The sequence below is a fragment of the Saccoglossus kowalevskii genome, chromosome 8, assembly GCF_978046115.1.
Source record: "Saccoglossus kowalevskii chromosome 8, keSacKowa6.1, whole genome shotgun sequence".
NCBI lineage: Eukaryota > Metazoa > Hemichordata > Enteropneusta > Harrimaniidae > Saccoglossus > Saccoglossus kowalevskii.
In genome coordinates this window covers 4824438-4841987 of record NC_140648.1, presented here as the reverse complement: position 1 = coordinate 4841987, position 17550 = coordinate 4824438, and the positions used below count along the sequence as shown (strand labels likewise).

General features: G+C 35.4%; 1 protein-coding gene across 1 annotated transcript; it reads left to right on the top strand.

The window, feature by feature from the left end:
• The first annotated feature begins 3300 nt into the window (after positions 1-3300).
• On the top strand, positions 3301-13128 carry LOC102809435 (uncharacterized). The gene is made up of 6 exons (XM_006823271.3): positions 3301-3496; positions 6441-6507; positions 7650-7943; positions 8490-8728; positions 11886-12208; positions 12838-13128. Exons 1-6 carry the CDS (start codon positions 3371-3373, stop codon positions 12848-12850), a joined length of 1062 nt encoding a protein of 353 aa, XP_006823334.1. The 5' UTR covers positions 3301-3370; the 3' UTR covers positions 12851-13128.
• The last annotated feature ends 4422 nt before the right edge of the window (positions 13129-17550 follow it).

Sequence of the window (17550 nt, the reverse complement as noted above, 5' to 3'; positions counted from 1 at the left end):
TTACTGTTAAAGAATAGTGTACATTACTGTCAGTGCATTATTATTGCATTGCTGTTAAAGAATAGTGTACATTACTGTCAGTGCATTATTGTTGCATTACTGTTAAAGGTTGGTGTACATTACTGTCAGTGCATTATTGTTGCATTACTGTTAAAGAATAGTGTACATTACTGTCAGTGCATTATTATTGCATTACTGTTAAAGAATAGTGTACATTACTGTCAGTGCATTATTGTTGCATTACTGTTAAAGGTTGGTGTACATTACTGTCAGTGCATTATTATTGCATTACAGTTAAAGAATAGTTGGAAGACCACTTTATAACTAATGTATTCAACCTAATAATATTGCCAGACTTATGCAAATAAATAAGGGGTTTTTGGTCTTTTATAATCTTTACTACAGTATTTTGAGAGGGTTAAAAATACATTTTTCCTGTGATACGACATTTGGGAATTTTTGCACATTTTCTACTGTTGGAACAAGGCTGTTTCACTTAAAAATTCAGTGATATATTCGAAATATATATTTGTTGAAACAAATAGGATTACGCAAAATTCTGCTATTCGGGGATGCGACAAGTTTAATGTTTTGTATTCGCCAACAAAATGTTATTGCTTGAGCCTTATTTAAGTTGTTCGAGAATACCGACATAGAATACATGGTTAAGTATACGTTACAGAGTTAGGGTTGGGAAACTTGTATGAACATTTCTCATTTTCGTGTCGCATTAATGGGTAATGTAAAATGTATAAACTCGTCAAGTAAGAATTGCTCATATGATATGACCTGGGAGTAGCAAGCCTGATTGATTTTAGCGTTCACGTTGGTTTGAATATTTCCCTGGCGAATTTGTATACCCCTGCTAGATGTTGTGAATTGTGCAGCGTTAGTGTTAGTCCACCTTAATGTATGTCAGTCTATATACATGCGTAGGACAATCACCTAGCAACGTACTGCCTAATGTAAACCGATTGAGGCCTTTTAATAAAATGCCTGACATTATAAATAAATAAATGAATAGTAACAACTACCACGTATGATCAGCTGAATTTTCCAACAATCGAGTTCATTCCATAAATAATAAAGCATAAATAATCAATCTTGTGACAGAAATATTGAATTTGTAATTTCATCTTTCCTAATAAGTATATGAATTGACCTAATTCAATTCAATGTCATTCAAATGAAAATGTGGAATGTGTGACCATCTTTGGAATGAAAAATAATGTACGTAGGAAATCATGACATATGAATAAAAATAGTATAATCTGTACGTCCGCTCGACTGGTGTGCAGTTCTGTTTATCTGTTGTATTTCATTCTTTGTCATGTATTACCACATGACTAGTTGTCAATCATGATTAACATTGTATGGCTTTGTTTTTATAAAAGGATATATGTTTATCTATAACACCAGATGGCTACGTAACGCATTCGCATATTAGGCATGAATAAAAGGTGGCCAGACATACGGGCTGTAAGGGCTGTAACAATCCGTCATAATAGTATACCAGTCAGAAATGTGTTTTAGGTTATTTTATGTCTGTACGCACACAAAAAAGAAAAATACAATTAACCTATTTAGAAAACGCACATTAATTTAACATAAACCAAAACACGGTACACCGATACCCATGTACGTATCTAAGCAATATTCCTAGTTATTAAAATAAAGTGAATTTACAAGTCCCAGAAAATGAAGCAAATAACAGTCGACACATGCAGAGAAATCTGTTTCTAGTGACGAATCACTCGTTCAATTAAACCGATTTCAGACTGCCACTCATCGGAGATCATATTTATCTCATATTTTTGTTTAGCAGCCATTTATCGCTTTAATCCGGAATCGTAACTTGTGTGCGCATCGAGTTCCATATTATTCCATTTGACTCATACCATCATTATCTATATGTACCCCCCCAAAAAAACCCTGAATGAGGCCTATAAATTATGTTGTTGAAACCCCAATATGTTCGGTAAGTGGTGGTCAGACGAAACTTGGAAATTTAGTTTTTGTTTCGTTTTTTCATGCTTGCGCCATGAGTCAATTCTCAGGCATGCTTAGACACATCGAATTCAAACATAACGACCACTTGATGATTTATAAAAGCACATAGACGTTTACTTCTGGCTATCTTGGACTTCAGATTTGCTAAATTATGATACATAAACATATCTGGAGGAATTCATTCAGGGCGGCGATTTCATTCAAACGTCGTATTTTGTTCGAGATTTCAACAAAAATAGTTGAATGGTGGCCATTTTGTTTTTATTTTATTCAAACCTTATATAAGGGTCGTGCAAGTTAAAGTCAACCTATAAGCTTTACCAATCGGTCTATGGCCATATACACTGGTTGCATAATGCGATATTTAGTGTTTAAATTAGCGATCAGTTGGGAAGTAGTCAATACTTTGAAACTATATGAGCAAAATATTATGAAAACAACAAATATAAAATAATTATTTAACAACAATATAAAGTGACTGTCAGTCATAATTTATATTTTTTCAGTCTATATGCATGAATTTGAAATAAAAGGAGGAGGTTGTTTCTATAGGAACTAATAATAAAATAATGTTTCAAATTGATACACTGTTTCTAATCAAAATTTTTCGAAAAATAATATGTTGATCTATGCGTACCCAACCGTAGATTGATAACAAAAGTCACACAAATGCAGGACAACAATTGATAAAATAATCAACAGGAACAACAAATCAACTGACAAGTTCACTACACTATATAGGCAAATTAGTACATTTTATGAAATACATGGTGTACATGTCAAATGTTTTTAAAATGAGTGAGCACATTCTGCTCAAGATCACAAGTCACGATAAAGTGGTTTATGTACAAAACCTTGTGAAGTTCAATGCCTTCATATATTCATATTTGAAACACAAACTGTAAGTAATACTTCATTATGATCATACAGTTAGACAGATGAAGTAACAGTCAACGCCACACACGAAATGTAATGTAACACAAGTTCAGACCAACAACGATAAGTCAGATTAAGATTGGTCATTTGTTTTCTTTATTTAACACCCTAAAATAAGGTGCCGGCATTACCATCCTGCATATGTAGGATAAGAACACATGATATGGTTTGATAACTGTTCTCGTGTAACCTTGTAATTTAGTATTTGTCATATTATAGATGTTTTCGCAACTGTGACTGGTGACATATGGCGGATATTCTACATCATGCCCAGTGCATCATAAATAATCTAAAGCTACTTGTTCACAGTTTGAACACCCTTATCTGACGCAGGACTATTTATGCACGATAGCATACCACACATATCATTTCAATTAACGAGCTTGTGCTGCGCGTATCTTATCATTATACTTGTATTTTCACCATGCGGCTACACGTATTATTTGTAGCTACAATATGTCTCTTCGTTGCATCTTTGAATCAGGCAGAAGCTAAATCTTTGGAAGCAAGACAAGATTCAACAATAGAAGATCTTCAACCTGATGAAAATGTAAGTATGCTTATATGATAATCTTCATGTACATGCCCATTATAAAACTCGAATTAAGAAAGTAATGTGAAATAGTTTGTATGATTTGGTAATGTTTCCCATATAACTACTAATGTGTTGAAAAGTACCGTGTATCTGTATATTTTCTGTAAACATCTATACCACGGCGACAAGCAATCACAGAATTTGACATTACATTTTGTGTTTATTTTACTCACTGGCAATGTTCAAGAAGTTGTGCAATCTATTTGTTTTTTATACTTACTTTTATTCCTGTTTTATACACATTTTTGTCTCATATTCTTGGCGGCATATGATTAGTGTATCGCCCAACAACAATGAGACTCCATGATCGGCTGTACACACATCGTGGGAAAAACATTCTGCCCGATTGTCAGGCTCGCGGCAATCGTATTTTGGTGAATGGCGCTTATCGGAGACGGGATTAAAAACTGTAGGTCTTATGTACAGTGCAGGTAAAATATCTAGGAATTTTAACGCGCATATTTCTCTCAATGCATGTGTATTCTTGAGTTATGATGGCCGGAGTCTGTGAATGTGTCCCGTGTCTGTTGAAATTTCCCCATACGACTTTCGTTTAAAAAAATAATCTAGAATGTATGTTATTTCCACTAATATATATGCATGCTTACTAACTTTTGAAGGATCATTTTCCCCTGAATGTCACTATAAAGGGAACAAAATTATCTGGTAGTTGTAACTTAGACATAAAAATCAATCTAATTTGTTTTACCCTGAGAGCTCAGCGCCAAATAATGCGTTTAACATGCATCAACGCGATTAGTAAGAGGTGAAGATTATACAATTATGCACTGCATACACCACATCTAGATTTGTAATGAACATGTGACACGATTCCACACTTGTCACATGTATAAAACAACACTTCTCTAATGTTACAAAAATTGTATGGTGAATGAAGGCCAAGGACTAACTAGTGTGTATGAAGGTATATTCTGTATCTGCCATTTCCTGCTGTGCAGCTTAACAGTTTGATAGAGTTGGTTGCACCAGTGAATTTTATGGAGCCAGTTACTAGAGTTCACGAATTGAAGGGTCGAACTATACCGTAGCACCGTTTGTCACCAAACGTTTCAGAATTTGATGTTAAATGCCGGATTCAGCTAGGGTAGTACAACATTTCGAGCAGCAACACTCTAAAATATGCTGTCTGAAATACCACAAAACACTGTATCAATCATAAATTGGTCTACAACACCTATTCATTCCTCACCTGGATACTCATCCAGTGAGGTCCAGTAGTAAAATATAAAACCAATCACTGATTGTGGGAAGTTATCTGCTTATACTCTGATAATAATTTAATACATTACTATACCTCTTGTGTACAGGCGGTAATTCATTTCTTATACTATGATCCAGTTGGTGTGGTAGTTCGTTGTCCCTCAATACAGCGCAGCCCTGTCATACATATTATCTAACAATCTGTATCCCGGCATGGTGCTGCCTAAACTATCAAAATTGCACTGACTTTACACTATTTCTTTGCAACGAATTTGGGCAGATTATAGTGTAGCTTGTTTCGCGTCATCAGTGTGTCACAGGTTGCACAACAAATCCTACAATTGATATCTATTCCACCCCAAATCCCAGTCATATAACTGTCTAAATGGCATAACTTTACAAATACAATTCAGAATATTTTCGAGCACCAAATCTGTTGAGAGCACTGTGACATATTTTTGTCTGTTTCATCTAATCCATCTAACTGTCTTGACTTTATTCTAAATATCCTCATCACTGGACCTGGTTTGTACGTCTCTCTTGGTAAATTATACTAGCAAAACTCCTCCTGGCCTAAATACTATGGCATTATTCCTCCTCTGTTGTCATACCTCTTCAATGATCGTTGTAAAGTGGCCTTCACCACCACATCTGCAACAACCTAAGACTACTTTCATCTGGTTTTCTCTGTCTATTCTTTAATGCTGCTAACGCCTGGCCAACTGGTCCAAAATGCTAGTCTAATTTGCAATCTTGTAAGACTGACAGCTTATTTTGCAAGGCACGGTTCTCAAAATGAAATTTGTCTTACCTTGAGGTTTTGCATATAAATAAGCATTGATTTTTGCCCCGCCTTCTCTCTTCTTCTCTTCGTCGATGGTTCAAATATTTGTCATGGGTTTGCATACCTGGCTTCACTATTTAACCTTCTGTTTTATGCGATTACATAACTGGTACATCCACCAACCATCCATTGAAGAAGATCTGGTCCTCTGATGATAATTGACTCCTACATATGGCAATGGCTCAGGAGGAAAGTTCTGCTTAATGATCTCCTTCATTTTTTTCTGTCTAGTTCAGGATGACCACGTTGCTGTTTCCGTCTTATATAGTTGAACCAACTGCTTCCATGGAGTTTCATATTATACTGTCATTTACTGTTGGACCAGAAGCTCGCTTGTCAGGATATTTTTTTAACCACTCTATCTTCTATGCTATATTTGCTCTGCGTGTCTTTTATAATCTCTACCTGCAATGTGTCTGTTTGCTTATACATAATTCACTGTGAAGCAATACACCAGTCATAACCCCACCATAAGCCACCAATGCAACATAATTCAGACAATGAAAATGTTTAGAAATCTCTGAATTAGGTCTTGGTGTTTTATGTGGCGTGATTACTAAACTGCCGTGTATAAAAATGTCAAGAGGTAGGATGTTAGGTTGGAAAATGAATTGTGTGAATAATTACCTGATATTATTTACATTTACATGGTGTATCGAGATACTACGGAATGCAATTGCCATCGAATTCAAACTCGTTTTCAAGTTCTAATATTTATATTCCAGTAATGTAATACAGTAATTACACTGTAATACAGTAATTACACTGCACTACAGTAATTACGCTGGGCAAAAAGTGCAATTATTGTTTTCATACTGATACATTTGTTTTCAGGTAACTATTATTCCTTTAATCGAAGCAATAGGCAATCCTTCTAAGCGATATAATATGGTTCCCTATGGTAATTATTATTATTATTATTATTATTATTATTATTATTATTATTATTATTATTATTATTATTATTATTATTATTATTATTATTATTATTATTATTATTATTATTATTATTATACACTTTTATGTACACTTTTAGATAGGAATGCAATCACTATTATATAATGATGACATCACTATGGTACCCATTAATATGTTTACCTTCAATTGACATGCAACCAGTACTATAATGAAGGGCACTAGATATGTTTAACAAACAGATGACGACTTATGGTCATGTGACCTGTAAAAGATGTAATCTAATCATATGCATAACTACATAATATAAAGCACTATATGCAATATGTTATATGTTTTCAGTGCTTTAAAATTACGTTTTAGCAGTCATTTACCATCATAAATGTGTTCAGATAAATAACCTCCTGAAAAATTTTAATTGTTAGAAAAAATACGACCGAGGCCATGCTGCAAATTATTGTTATCATTTATTCAATGTATGGAAAGATGTGTAATGTGCACACACATAAGGACCGACAGGAGAAATTACACATTTTAACATGAGAGAGCTGTTTTCATTGAAATATAATTATATGAATACTAACACTCTCATTCGAATTAATTATTGTAACTTTCAATAATTGTTCATAATTTTTTAACGAATTTTAAAACAGTTTAGTGAATATAAAGGAAAAAAAGTTGTGTACTCGATATACACTGGGCACTCAAAGTGACAGAAAATTTGCGAAAAATAAAGTGTCACAAAAATAAGCCTGTTATTATATTGGAATTATTATTATATTGGAATTATTATTATATTGGAATTATTATTATATTGGAATTATTATTATATTGGAATTATTATATTGGAATTATTATTATATTGGAATTATTATTATATTGGAATTATTATTATATTGGAATTATTATTATATTGGAATTATTATTATATGTACTCGAATAAAACTATCATATTGGTGATTGGGCAACAAATAATACACTACAGGTGATTAATTCATGCTATTCACTGAATAGCTCTGGATTTCAAATTATTGTATTTCTGATATACTAAAACCTTATTCATTTGTTTTATTCAAACTGATTGTTTATTAATTATAATAACTTTTTTTTTCAATCTTCACTCATTAGATGCTGTGACTGCATATGTGTTATATTCAACATGTTACCACGTTACATTTTGGATAATCGACTTCAGTAATGATTGCACAAATGGGAAAATGCAGATTAAATATTCCACCAGCCTCGCGACCATGCCAAATACATGGATAAATGTTGCACGGAACCCATATTTCAGTTTCATGGGCTATCCAACCTTCACTATTGCATTAGGTCCTTTCGTACCATGTACCACAGTGTACATTGTAGCTAGACTGAGATATGGTCTTAAAACAAGACACCTGGGAATGTTTAGTATATCAACAAGTAAGTCGATGTGTCAGTAACACCCGCGCGCACTTTGCTGGTAAAGGACCTTTGAAGTGTTGTTCAAAATCGAAAACCACTCTTTCCATTGACTTTTAAATAAAATTGTACCTTTTTCTTTGATAAGACACGGACTTTTGAAATAATCTGATTTTTTGAAGAAAAAAAAAAATTTTATCAAAAAGAGAGAAACATGCGCTATATATTCTCGTTCCGTTCGAATGTATCTGTGCAATTGTTGTGCTTGATTTAAGTTGAACTTCTAAAACAATGTTTCTCGCTGCCAAAACACTTTCGTGCTGTCTTGTCCTCCTGATTGGCATGCTTGTCTTTTAAAAAAAAGTATCCTTTTTTATTTTTTTTACGGACATGTAAGCTTTGAAAAGTGTACCTTTTTCCACACGTATTCCCTCCAGCCAAGTTCCCCGGGGAAAAAATATGAACTCACATTTGTCTGTAGACGTTTCAAACAACACAATGATTGACAAAAAGACACGGTACTCTGCACTTTCTATATTCTGAATTAGATTTATGTTCTTTTTACAGGTTGCCCCTGTGATCCATGCATTTGTATAGGGGACCCTCACTATTCGGATTTCGGTGATAAGAAGTTTGATTTCAATAGACCATGCAGCTACGTTCTGAGCACGACAATTCAACCATCTAATCATTCTTTAACATTGATTGCCAAACATAGTGTTGGCCGTCCATCTGTTAGCATAGAGAGTGCAACTATAGAGGCAGATGGCCACACAGTCGTTCTAGAGGAAGATGGTAGTATCACGGTATGTACAAATATTTGAGTTTCTCAATACCACTAGTTAAATTGTGTTCATCAGCATATAATGTAACTCTTTAATGGATATAAATATTTGTTATGGCACAACACAAACTGAAATGAATTAATACCCTGCACTCGTATTAATGGTTATGTATTTCGTATCGAAGACGACGACTTCTTCACAAGGAACCAGTTTGAATAATTCTCATGAAATATTGTCATGTAATTCCTTTTTATGGCATATCACAAGACTTACATGAAGAATAAAGGATTTATCAAAACGCCATTATCCTGGAAATGATACCTGTATTAGGTTGATATTCAAACAATTACTTTATTATTCACAGTACACACATGAACGTGTGATGGAACAACGCAATGACTATATTATTTGCACATTATTATTACAATCAAACAGCGAACGCTGACATGCTAACTATAATTTTAATTCAAAGTACAGTACCAGCCGTCCTTTGTTTTTCAAATATTATTATCTATATATATTAATTATTTATTTATTGGGACTGCATTGTTACGAGGTTTACGGGGGAAAGCTGACACGCATAACATTGTCTACTTGGACGTTACTTGGACAAAACAGACGAATTTGGAGACACATCGTTTGAGAGGAAGTCGGGCATGGGATGGCGGAGATTAGTAAGTTATGGACGATGCATCATTGACGAGTATTTAAACTTCTACATGTATCTACTGACAGAGTTTTGTACAACAACGTCAACGAATATAAACATCCTGCCTCTACGTGCACCAAATTACTACCAGCTCTCGCATGCAACAAACTCAATTGTTGTGTGACTGTAATATATATATTACTATTTTTATCGTTCACACATGTTTATGTTTATATCATTCTTTATCACTATCTCAGTTTGTGACGTCTACTAGTATTTAACAGCGTCGACGATCCGAGAACCTTAAACTAGGTTGTCAAGCGAGTACTTTATGACCTGATTTTAAAACCACATCCCCGAAACGATGGCATATTTCTAAGTTGAAATCACCTGAAACAATGCCTACATTAGTTTTTTGCTCTGGTCTGGTTATAATCTGAAACGTAGACTTTGTCAAATGCGTGCATCATACGTCGTCTGTCAACTTTTTTCATTCGAACGACTTCTTCTCTAAAACCGTCAGCTGGATTGCCTTGCTTTTATTGGTTATTATTTTTTTGGATTTTTTCACTTTTCCACTTTCTTACGTTATAAATGGGCTGTGTATAATGCATGGAGTCCAGTAGACAACTGTATCAGTTGGAAGCTAGGCTTTCTCAGTACACATTGTTCTGGAAAATGAACTAGATGGCCAATGTTTTCCATGAATGCGCAGGTCAACGTCATTTCAAGGTATATACGTTTGCTTTTATATGGGTAATACTGAACAGTGAGGGAGGGAGATACTAAAACACCTCCCCAAATTCTTCAAGGCTTGGTCAAAGTCATCTCAGGGCCCCAGGCCAGGGTCATCTCAAAGTCTCATGCGGATTGCAATAGTATTGGCCAGGTCAGGGTCATCTCAGGGCATGTACAGTAACCAAGTAATACAAAACAATATTCTGGTAATAGTGACAACAACTTCATATTTCAGCTTCAATTTCCTGTACACCCACATCATCAATTATATATATCCATGCATTACATACACAAATACGTTTCCTTTTATGGGATATGCCCTTCCAGTGACCATTGCCATAATTACTAAACTGTCATAGATTCCACTTCTCCTATCCACCTAGTAACTGCCACTGCCCTCTGCACTTGTCACTTACAGTGGAGCTCCACCGACATTGAGGTCGCTTGTTATTATTTTAACATCATTTTCTTATTTCGCTATAATTGTCACATTATATGGTCTTTATTATTATTGTCTCATTAAGTATTTTACCTTTATTTGGTCTTTATTTTGCTATTATTAGGTCATTATTCTACTATCATTTCATCATTACTTGAATATTTTGTTATTACTGTACCATTATTTCGTTATTAATATGTTATTTCGCCAATATTTGATTATATCGTATTATTGTCAAAATCGTGCCATTATATGTTCATAATTAGTGGATTTACTTCCAATGTTGGCACTGCTTATAGATGGCATTATGGGAATGTGTGGCCTACGGGGTCAGTATCTTTTTGGGCAATTTGGTTTAAGATAGGGTATGCATAACCCACGCATTGTTTTAGATGTGGCGACCATAGAAATCGTTTTGATCTAGAACAGCAGATGATATTTTGTTTACAAAATTTCGGGCAAAAAGTTAATTAATCTATGCTTTGAAAAATATAGAAACCACAGTGGAAAATTCGTATAAATATCGTGGTCATGATTCAATAGGGTATACTTTGTATCTGTTGTGGTATGATGGGGTCTGGGTTTGGACGCTGGGACTACACCCCTGTGGGGAGGGGGAGTACTTAGTTGAAAAAGGGGTGTGCTGTCAGCACCTCCAGACACCTACACATTTCCAAAATGCTAAAATGTTCCTTTTTTAAACAATTCTTATATATGTCAGTAATGACATATTCTGACAATTTTACTCAAAAAGAACCCTATTCTAGGCACTTTGGGTCAAAATGGGTACCTTATCGGGTGGCACAAAGCTAAATTGCATTTATATGTGAGTACCCATACCACACGCCCATATGTACCATGTATTTTAGTGAGCACTACTCGGGCACTACTGCGTCGCCATACAGCCTTTGTGAATACTTTGCGGTAACCAATATTTATTTCAAAATGTAGTGAACTAATGCAAATTTTCAGATTCTACTTATCAACCTGATTAGTTTTATTATTATTATTATACATGTAGTGTTCTAAATATATTTTAGGTGAAAACGCAAATTATATACAATTCCGATCAAAATATGAAAAGTTGGGGCGAAGCATACCAAAATGGTGAATTTAAACACCTCTTTCTTTGTTCAGCGTGTAAAAAACTAAACCTATAGTCTAGAAAAGTTTCGAAGGTGCATGGTAGACTTTTCCAGATAATGGGCTAAAATATATCATAACTTTTGGTTTCCAAAAGTTTTTTTTTTTTTTTTTTTTTTTTTTTACATTTTTTCAAAATAAAACAAGCCCCGATCAGTATATCAGAAACATGCAATTTATTATATCATAGTGTTCTATATTTAAACTAGATCGAAAATGAACCGTGTAATGGTAGTGCGTTTGTTTGCCCGGATTTGACTGTAGCTGTGGAGACCATTGATCAGTACACTCAAATGCTTTTCTCTTTAACTGAAAAATGGTGGATCTTGTGGAAAAAGAATCCGCATACCAACCGAAATGAGATACAGTTTGAAATCGAAGATGATTCTCCTCTTGTTGGAAAACAAACTGGAATGCTTGGACCGAAGTTTGCAGACAATGAAAACCATCCATTCCAAGGTTTTATCATGAAAAATGGTTCCATCACCTTTGATGCCATAGAGCATGGTAACAGCTGGGAAGTTTCAGGAAGGTATGACTAAAATTGCACAATCTATTTAGTGTATTTCTCAGAAGTAATAGGGCAGTCAATTTGCAAACTTGCTATCGAATTGCCTAACTAGTCGTTGTAAAAGTAGTCCACAATCAATAAATTGGTAGCCAAGTACGAGGAATTCACACACACAAAAATCTCCTCACCCCATTTTTTTTAAATAACACAATGGGGAGTTTTGTCATAATCGCCCTTTCCAAAATCAGAATCACAGTCAGCTAGCGTACAAGTGATAGTGTGATAAATGCTATTAATTCGCCGATATTTACTACATGGGTCTTCTTAAACATGGTTTGAAACTAAATAAATATACAAGTTGAAAAACGGGATTTTCAGATTCCTACAAATCAGGAAAAAAATAACAAACTTTATCAGCCAAACGATCCATTGGGGTAAAATTAAGCCAACCATGGTCGTCGTGTTTGCGTTTAATCATTTGCATACGAACACCTCTTTACGAACACGTCTTGCCCTAATTACACTTTGATTGGTTTTTCGCATTCAAATGTTGACCATCCAATGATTCAAATGTTGTAACCTTAAACTGTGTTTCTGTGTAACTATGATAATTATGCATATCTATAATGTAATATTGTGCTCTATTACAGTTGTCCATCCTGACGTGGATATCCTGCGAATGGATGGATTGAATAGACACCGAATTCTTCACGATTGATTTCACAAAAGTGCTTAAAGCTTTATTTGCTAGTGTCGGTGACTGGCGTTGTAGATGTAGTTGTACGTTATAACAGTTATTGAACAAAACATGAACAGGCATGTGAATCTTACCCATATATTGTTTTTGCACGAGAACGTTCAATGCCTTACAGGGCAATGCCCTACAAAATGCATAAAACACATGTATTCAAATAGTACGGGAATAAAGGCTTGCAAAGTAACATTCGTCAGGTCTTTTTTTTGAGAAGATCATCACGCACACATTCTAGATAAGACAATTATATACCTGATATTACCCACGGCGGTATGCATGACGAATATATATTCGTCTAGAGCTGGTAGTTTCACATCACCACATTTCTACACACCACATTTCGATTATATTTCGATTACATTTACAGTTAATATGATAATTGTAATGAATTTGTGGTTCATGCTAGAAGTTTGAAAATGCTAAAGATAACATAATTTTCACTTTTGGCTAGGCTATATCCTATACTTTCATATCGTGGCGCTCTCTTCCTTGTGTCGCATATTTTATGGATGTCTCAATATTCATGCTTTGCTGGCACACATCAAGCCTAGCCGTGTGTCATACTTTTGTATTTGTGATAGTATTTCAATCATTTCTGATACATTTTATGTCATTGAACTTGCCAGTTTCTGACATTAAGATTTGTATTGACACTGCAGAGCTATGGTTCTTCCCATACACTTGCGTAACACAAATAAATAAAGAACCTTTTAACAACACGTTTCCTTTTAGCGCGCCATTTTGCTTTTCAAGATTGAAAAAGAAAGAGTTAAACATGAGTTGTTAATAACATTATGTCGGGCACCCTGTGTCTCCACCTTTGTGACTTCGGCGAGCAATATCCTTTACTGTACAAGTTTGAAAACCATGCTCAATATTTGGTATATTCTTTTCAAGTTCAAGTTTTTGGTATTTATATTTGTTGTGTTTAAAATGACAATCACTCGCGGATTTAGGAGGAGGCGCGCCAGGCTTGCGCCCCTTCAGCCCGCAAAAAAAAATGACAAATCCAGCCCACGTCAAGAAGAGCGCACCCCCTTGTCGAATTTCTTGATCACTGCTGCGAAAGCACCACGATTTTTAGTTTCGCATAATTGGCGTGATGTTGCTGCCAACTAGCTCAAAACTCGGAAATTATAACATAATCATAATCCCCCAGCACAGATGGGTTCAACCAGCATACTAGGTTTTGGTTAGTAAAGTTTTTTGTAATAAATACAAAATTGTCATCTAACTGTAAGACCGTCGCTGATTGGCTGATGAGTTGGAATGAGAGTTTTTGGTTTCAAATACCCCAGGAAGTGTTCTATGTTCTTCGTGTAATTAGGTGTTCGTATTAAAGGGATATTTCCACACAAAAACGACGAATTCGGCCGAATTTTGTTATCGGTTGGCTTAATATTACCCCCAGCAGATCGTATTTCTGTGAAATATTGGCATTTTTGTCCTGATTTGGAGGAATCTGACAAACGCGTTTCACAACTTGTCTCTTATTTAGTTTTATGCCGCATTCAAGATGGCGGCCCCATATAGTAAATATCGCATTTATTTTATTATTACGTGTGCGCCAGCTGACTGTGCTGTAAACCTAGCCCGGTGCAGCATTGCTGATAGAGATACGCTTAATATATAATCTGTACAGACGTATCAGAGTCTTCCCCCTGTCTCATGTAAAGTTGTGTACATAACCATAATAAAACCCCATGCATCAATCAATTTAAAACGAAGTAAAATATTCAATTAAAAACGTGAAGTGCAAATATCTGGTTCCACGCCGCCATAGCGGCCCAGGTCAGGTGCAGTTGTGCCATTAACACCCCTCCAATAGTGGCGGGGTCATCATTAAGTGTGTTAATGTGATTTGTTACAAGTTTAAAACATGTCAGACGCTCTACACTATTTGTAGGGGCATAGACATGAACAAATTATGCAGTGCATTGCTGAACGTGCCATGCATGACCACTGAGAATTTCATTCTGAGTCAGTACATCAACATTAGCACCTGGGCTTAATAACATTGTGCCTGATTGGCTGCCCAGCTCTAAAACTTAACAGTCAGACCAATCAGAGAACAGCTTTCCAGATGTATTACAATCTGCCTTGTACATATGCTTCGACTCAACTGCATACGAGCGAAATCTAGACAACTTATCAGACTATTATGGAAACAAATGCAGGACCCAAGAATTGGGAGGAAGTAATCAGGCTATTCATAATTCAACTATTATAGGTGTACTATTATGCATTACGTTGTCATTGTAAAAAGATGTTATTACACTGAAGTCAACAATTTACAAATCTGAGTGTTCATCTGCGGCCAAAAATGTGAACCTAACTCAAATGGGCGGTAGTCGTCGCGCTACGCATGCGCGAGATATATGGGTCTCATATAAACAAATATGGCGACTTTGATTGTTGAGCAGATGAACGAGTACAAACTGAGACGTTACCAAGCTTTAATTAGGTATTTTTAGGTGATTGGAAAGTATCGAAGGAGTCACCGGCGATAATCAGTGCAAGTCGCACACTGGTCAAACCTCATACTTGTGATTTATATTAGAAGAGCGCATTGTGGATTGTGGGAAAAACACCACCGCCCTTTAAGTCATGCAACCAAGCCGTACTATTCAATGTAACAAGTCCATTTTTATTACCATTTTCATAATTACCTCAAACTGATAAATAAGCCTGAATTTATCAATCTTGAATTTATGCAAATGTTGTTTTCTCACTCACTTCTGTGAAAGTTACCATTTCTTAGCGATGTCATGTCACCGAAACAATCTTCAAACCTTGACCCCAGGAAATGAAATACCAGATTATGCCACTGACGTCGAGGGTAATAATTTGATCTTGGATGTGGTTTGAAGATTTCAAACTTTGTTCGGTTTTTCTTTCAAGAGATCCTGATAATATCTAGCGATGACGTCTTAAAAGGTTATGGAACGCCCATCCTTCTTGTACTTTGCTCTCGCGCTAGCGATTTCGTTTCAATGTAGTACACACACTAATAACTCTTAGTCCCTGTATACAACAAATCGCGACGGGTTGCAATATTTGTGTCATTTTACACAACATATGAAGTTACGGTCCTGTTTTTACCCATTCTTCCAATTGTTAATGCATATTATCATGCTATACATTCCCAAATGCACACTTTTTGTTTGAAATGTTCAAGATGGTTGAGTACATCGTGGCTGTACAAACATTAAAGAATGCAATGTTTTACTGAGAATTTCATTCTGAGTCAGTACATCAACATTAGCACCTGGGCTTAATAACATTGTGCCTGATTGGCTGCCCAGCTCTAAAACTTAACAGTCAGACCAATCAGAGAACAGCTTTCCAGATGTATTACAATCTGCCTTGTACATATGCTTCGACTCAACTGCATACGAGCGAAATCTAGACAACTTATCAGACTATTATGGAAACAAATGCAGGACCCAAGAATTGGGAGGAAGTAATCAGGCTATTCATAATTCAACTATTATAGGTGTACTATTATGCATTACGTTGTCATTGTAAAAAGATGTTATTACACTGAAGTCAACAATTTACAAATCTGAGTGTTCATCTGCGGCCAAAAATGTGAACCTAACTCAAATGGGCGGTAGTCGTCGCGCTACGCATGCGCGAGATATATGGGTCTCATATAAACAAATATGGCGACTTTGATTGTTGAGCAGATGAACGAGTACAAACTGAGACGTTACCAAGCTTTAATTAGGTATTTTTAGGTGATTGGAAAGTATCGAAGGAGTCACCGGCGATAATCAGTGCAAGTCGCACACTGGTCAAACCTCATACTTGTGATTTATATTAGAAGAGCGCATTGTGGATTGTGGGAAAAACACCACCGCCCTTTAAGTCATGCAACCAAGCCGTACTATTCAATGTAACAAGTCCATTTTTATTACCATTTTCATAATTACCTCAAACTGATAAATAAGCCTGAATTTATCAATCTTGAATTTATGCAAATGTTGTTTTCTCACTCACTTCTGTGAAAGTTACCATTTCTTAGCGATGTCATGTCACCGAAACAATCTTCAAACCTTGACCCCAGGAAATGAAATACCAGATTATGCCACTGACGTCGAGGGTAATAATTTGATCTTGGATGTGGTTTGAAGATTTCAAACTTTGTTCGGTTTTTCTTTCAAGAGATCCTGATAATATCTAGCGATGACGTCTTAAAAGGTTATGGAACGCCGATCCTTCTTGTACTTTGCTCTCGCGCTAGCGATTTCGTTTCAATGTAGTACACACACTAATAACTCTTAGTCCCTGTATACAACAAATCGCGACGGGTTGCAATATTTGTGTCATTTTACACAACATATGAAGTTACGGTCCTGTTTTTACCCATTCTTCCAATTGTTAATGCATATTATCATGCTATACATTCCCAAATGCACACTTTTTGTTTGAAATGTTCAAGATGGTTGAGTACATCGTGGCTGTACAAACATTAAAGAATGCAATGTTTTACTATATCATTTGTTTAATAGAGTTACAACCCGTACCCTGGTTTATCGCTTGTTTCAAATTAAGCCATACATGCATAGTAATGTCGATTTTAGTAATAGAGACCATTAGATACATA

Coding starts and splice junctions, on each gene's coding strand:
- LOC102809435 (XM_006823271.3), top strand. CDS start 3,371: ATGCGGCTACACGTATTATTTGTAGCTACAATATGTCTCTTCGTTGCA. Junction 6,508..7,649: donor ATATAATATGGTTCCCTATG/GTAATTATTATT, acceptor TTCACTCATTAG/ATGCTGTGACTGCATATGTG. Junction 8,729..11,885: donor AGGAAGATGGTAGTATCACG/GTATGTACAAAT, acceptor TATTTAAACTAG/ATCGAAAATGAACCGTGTAA.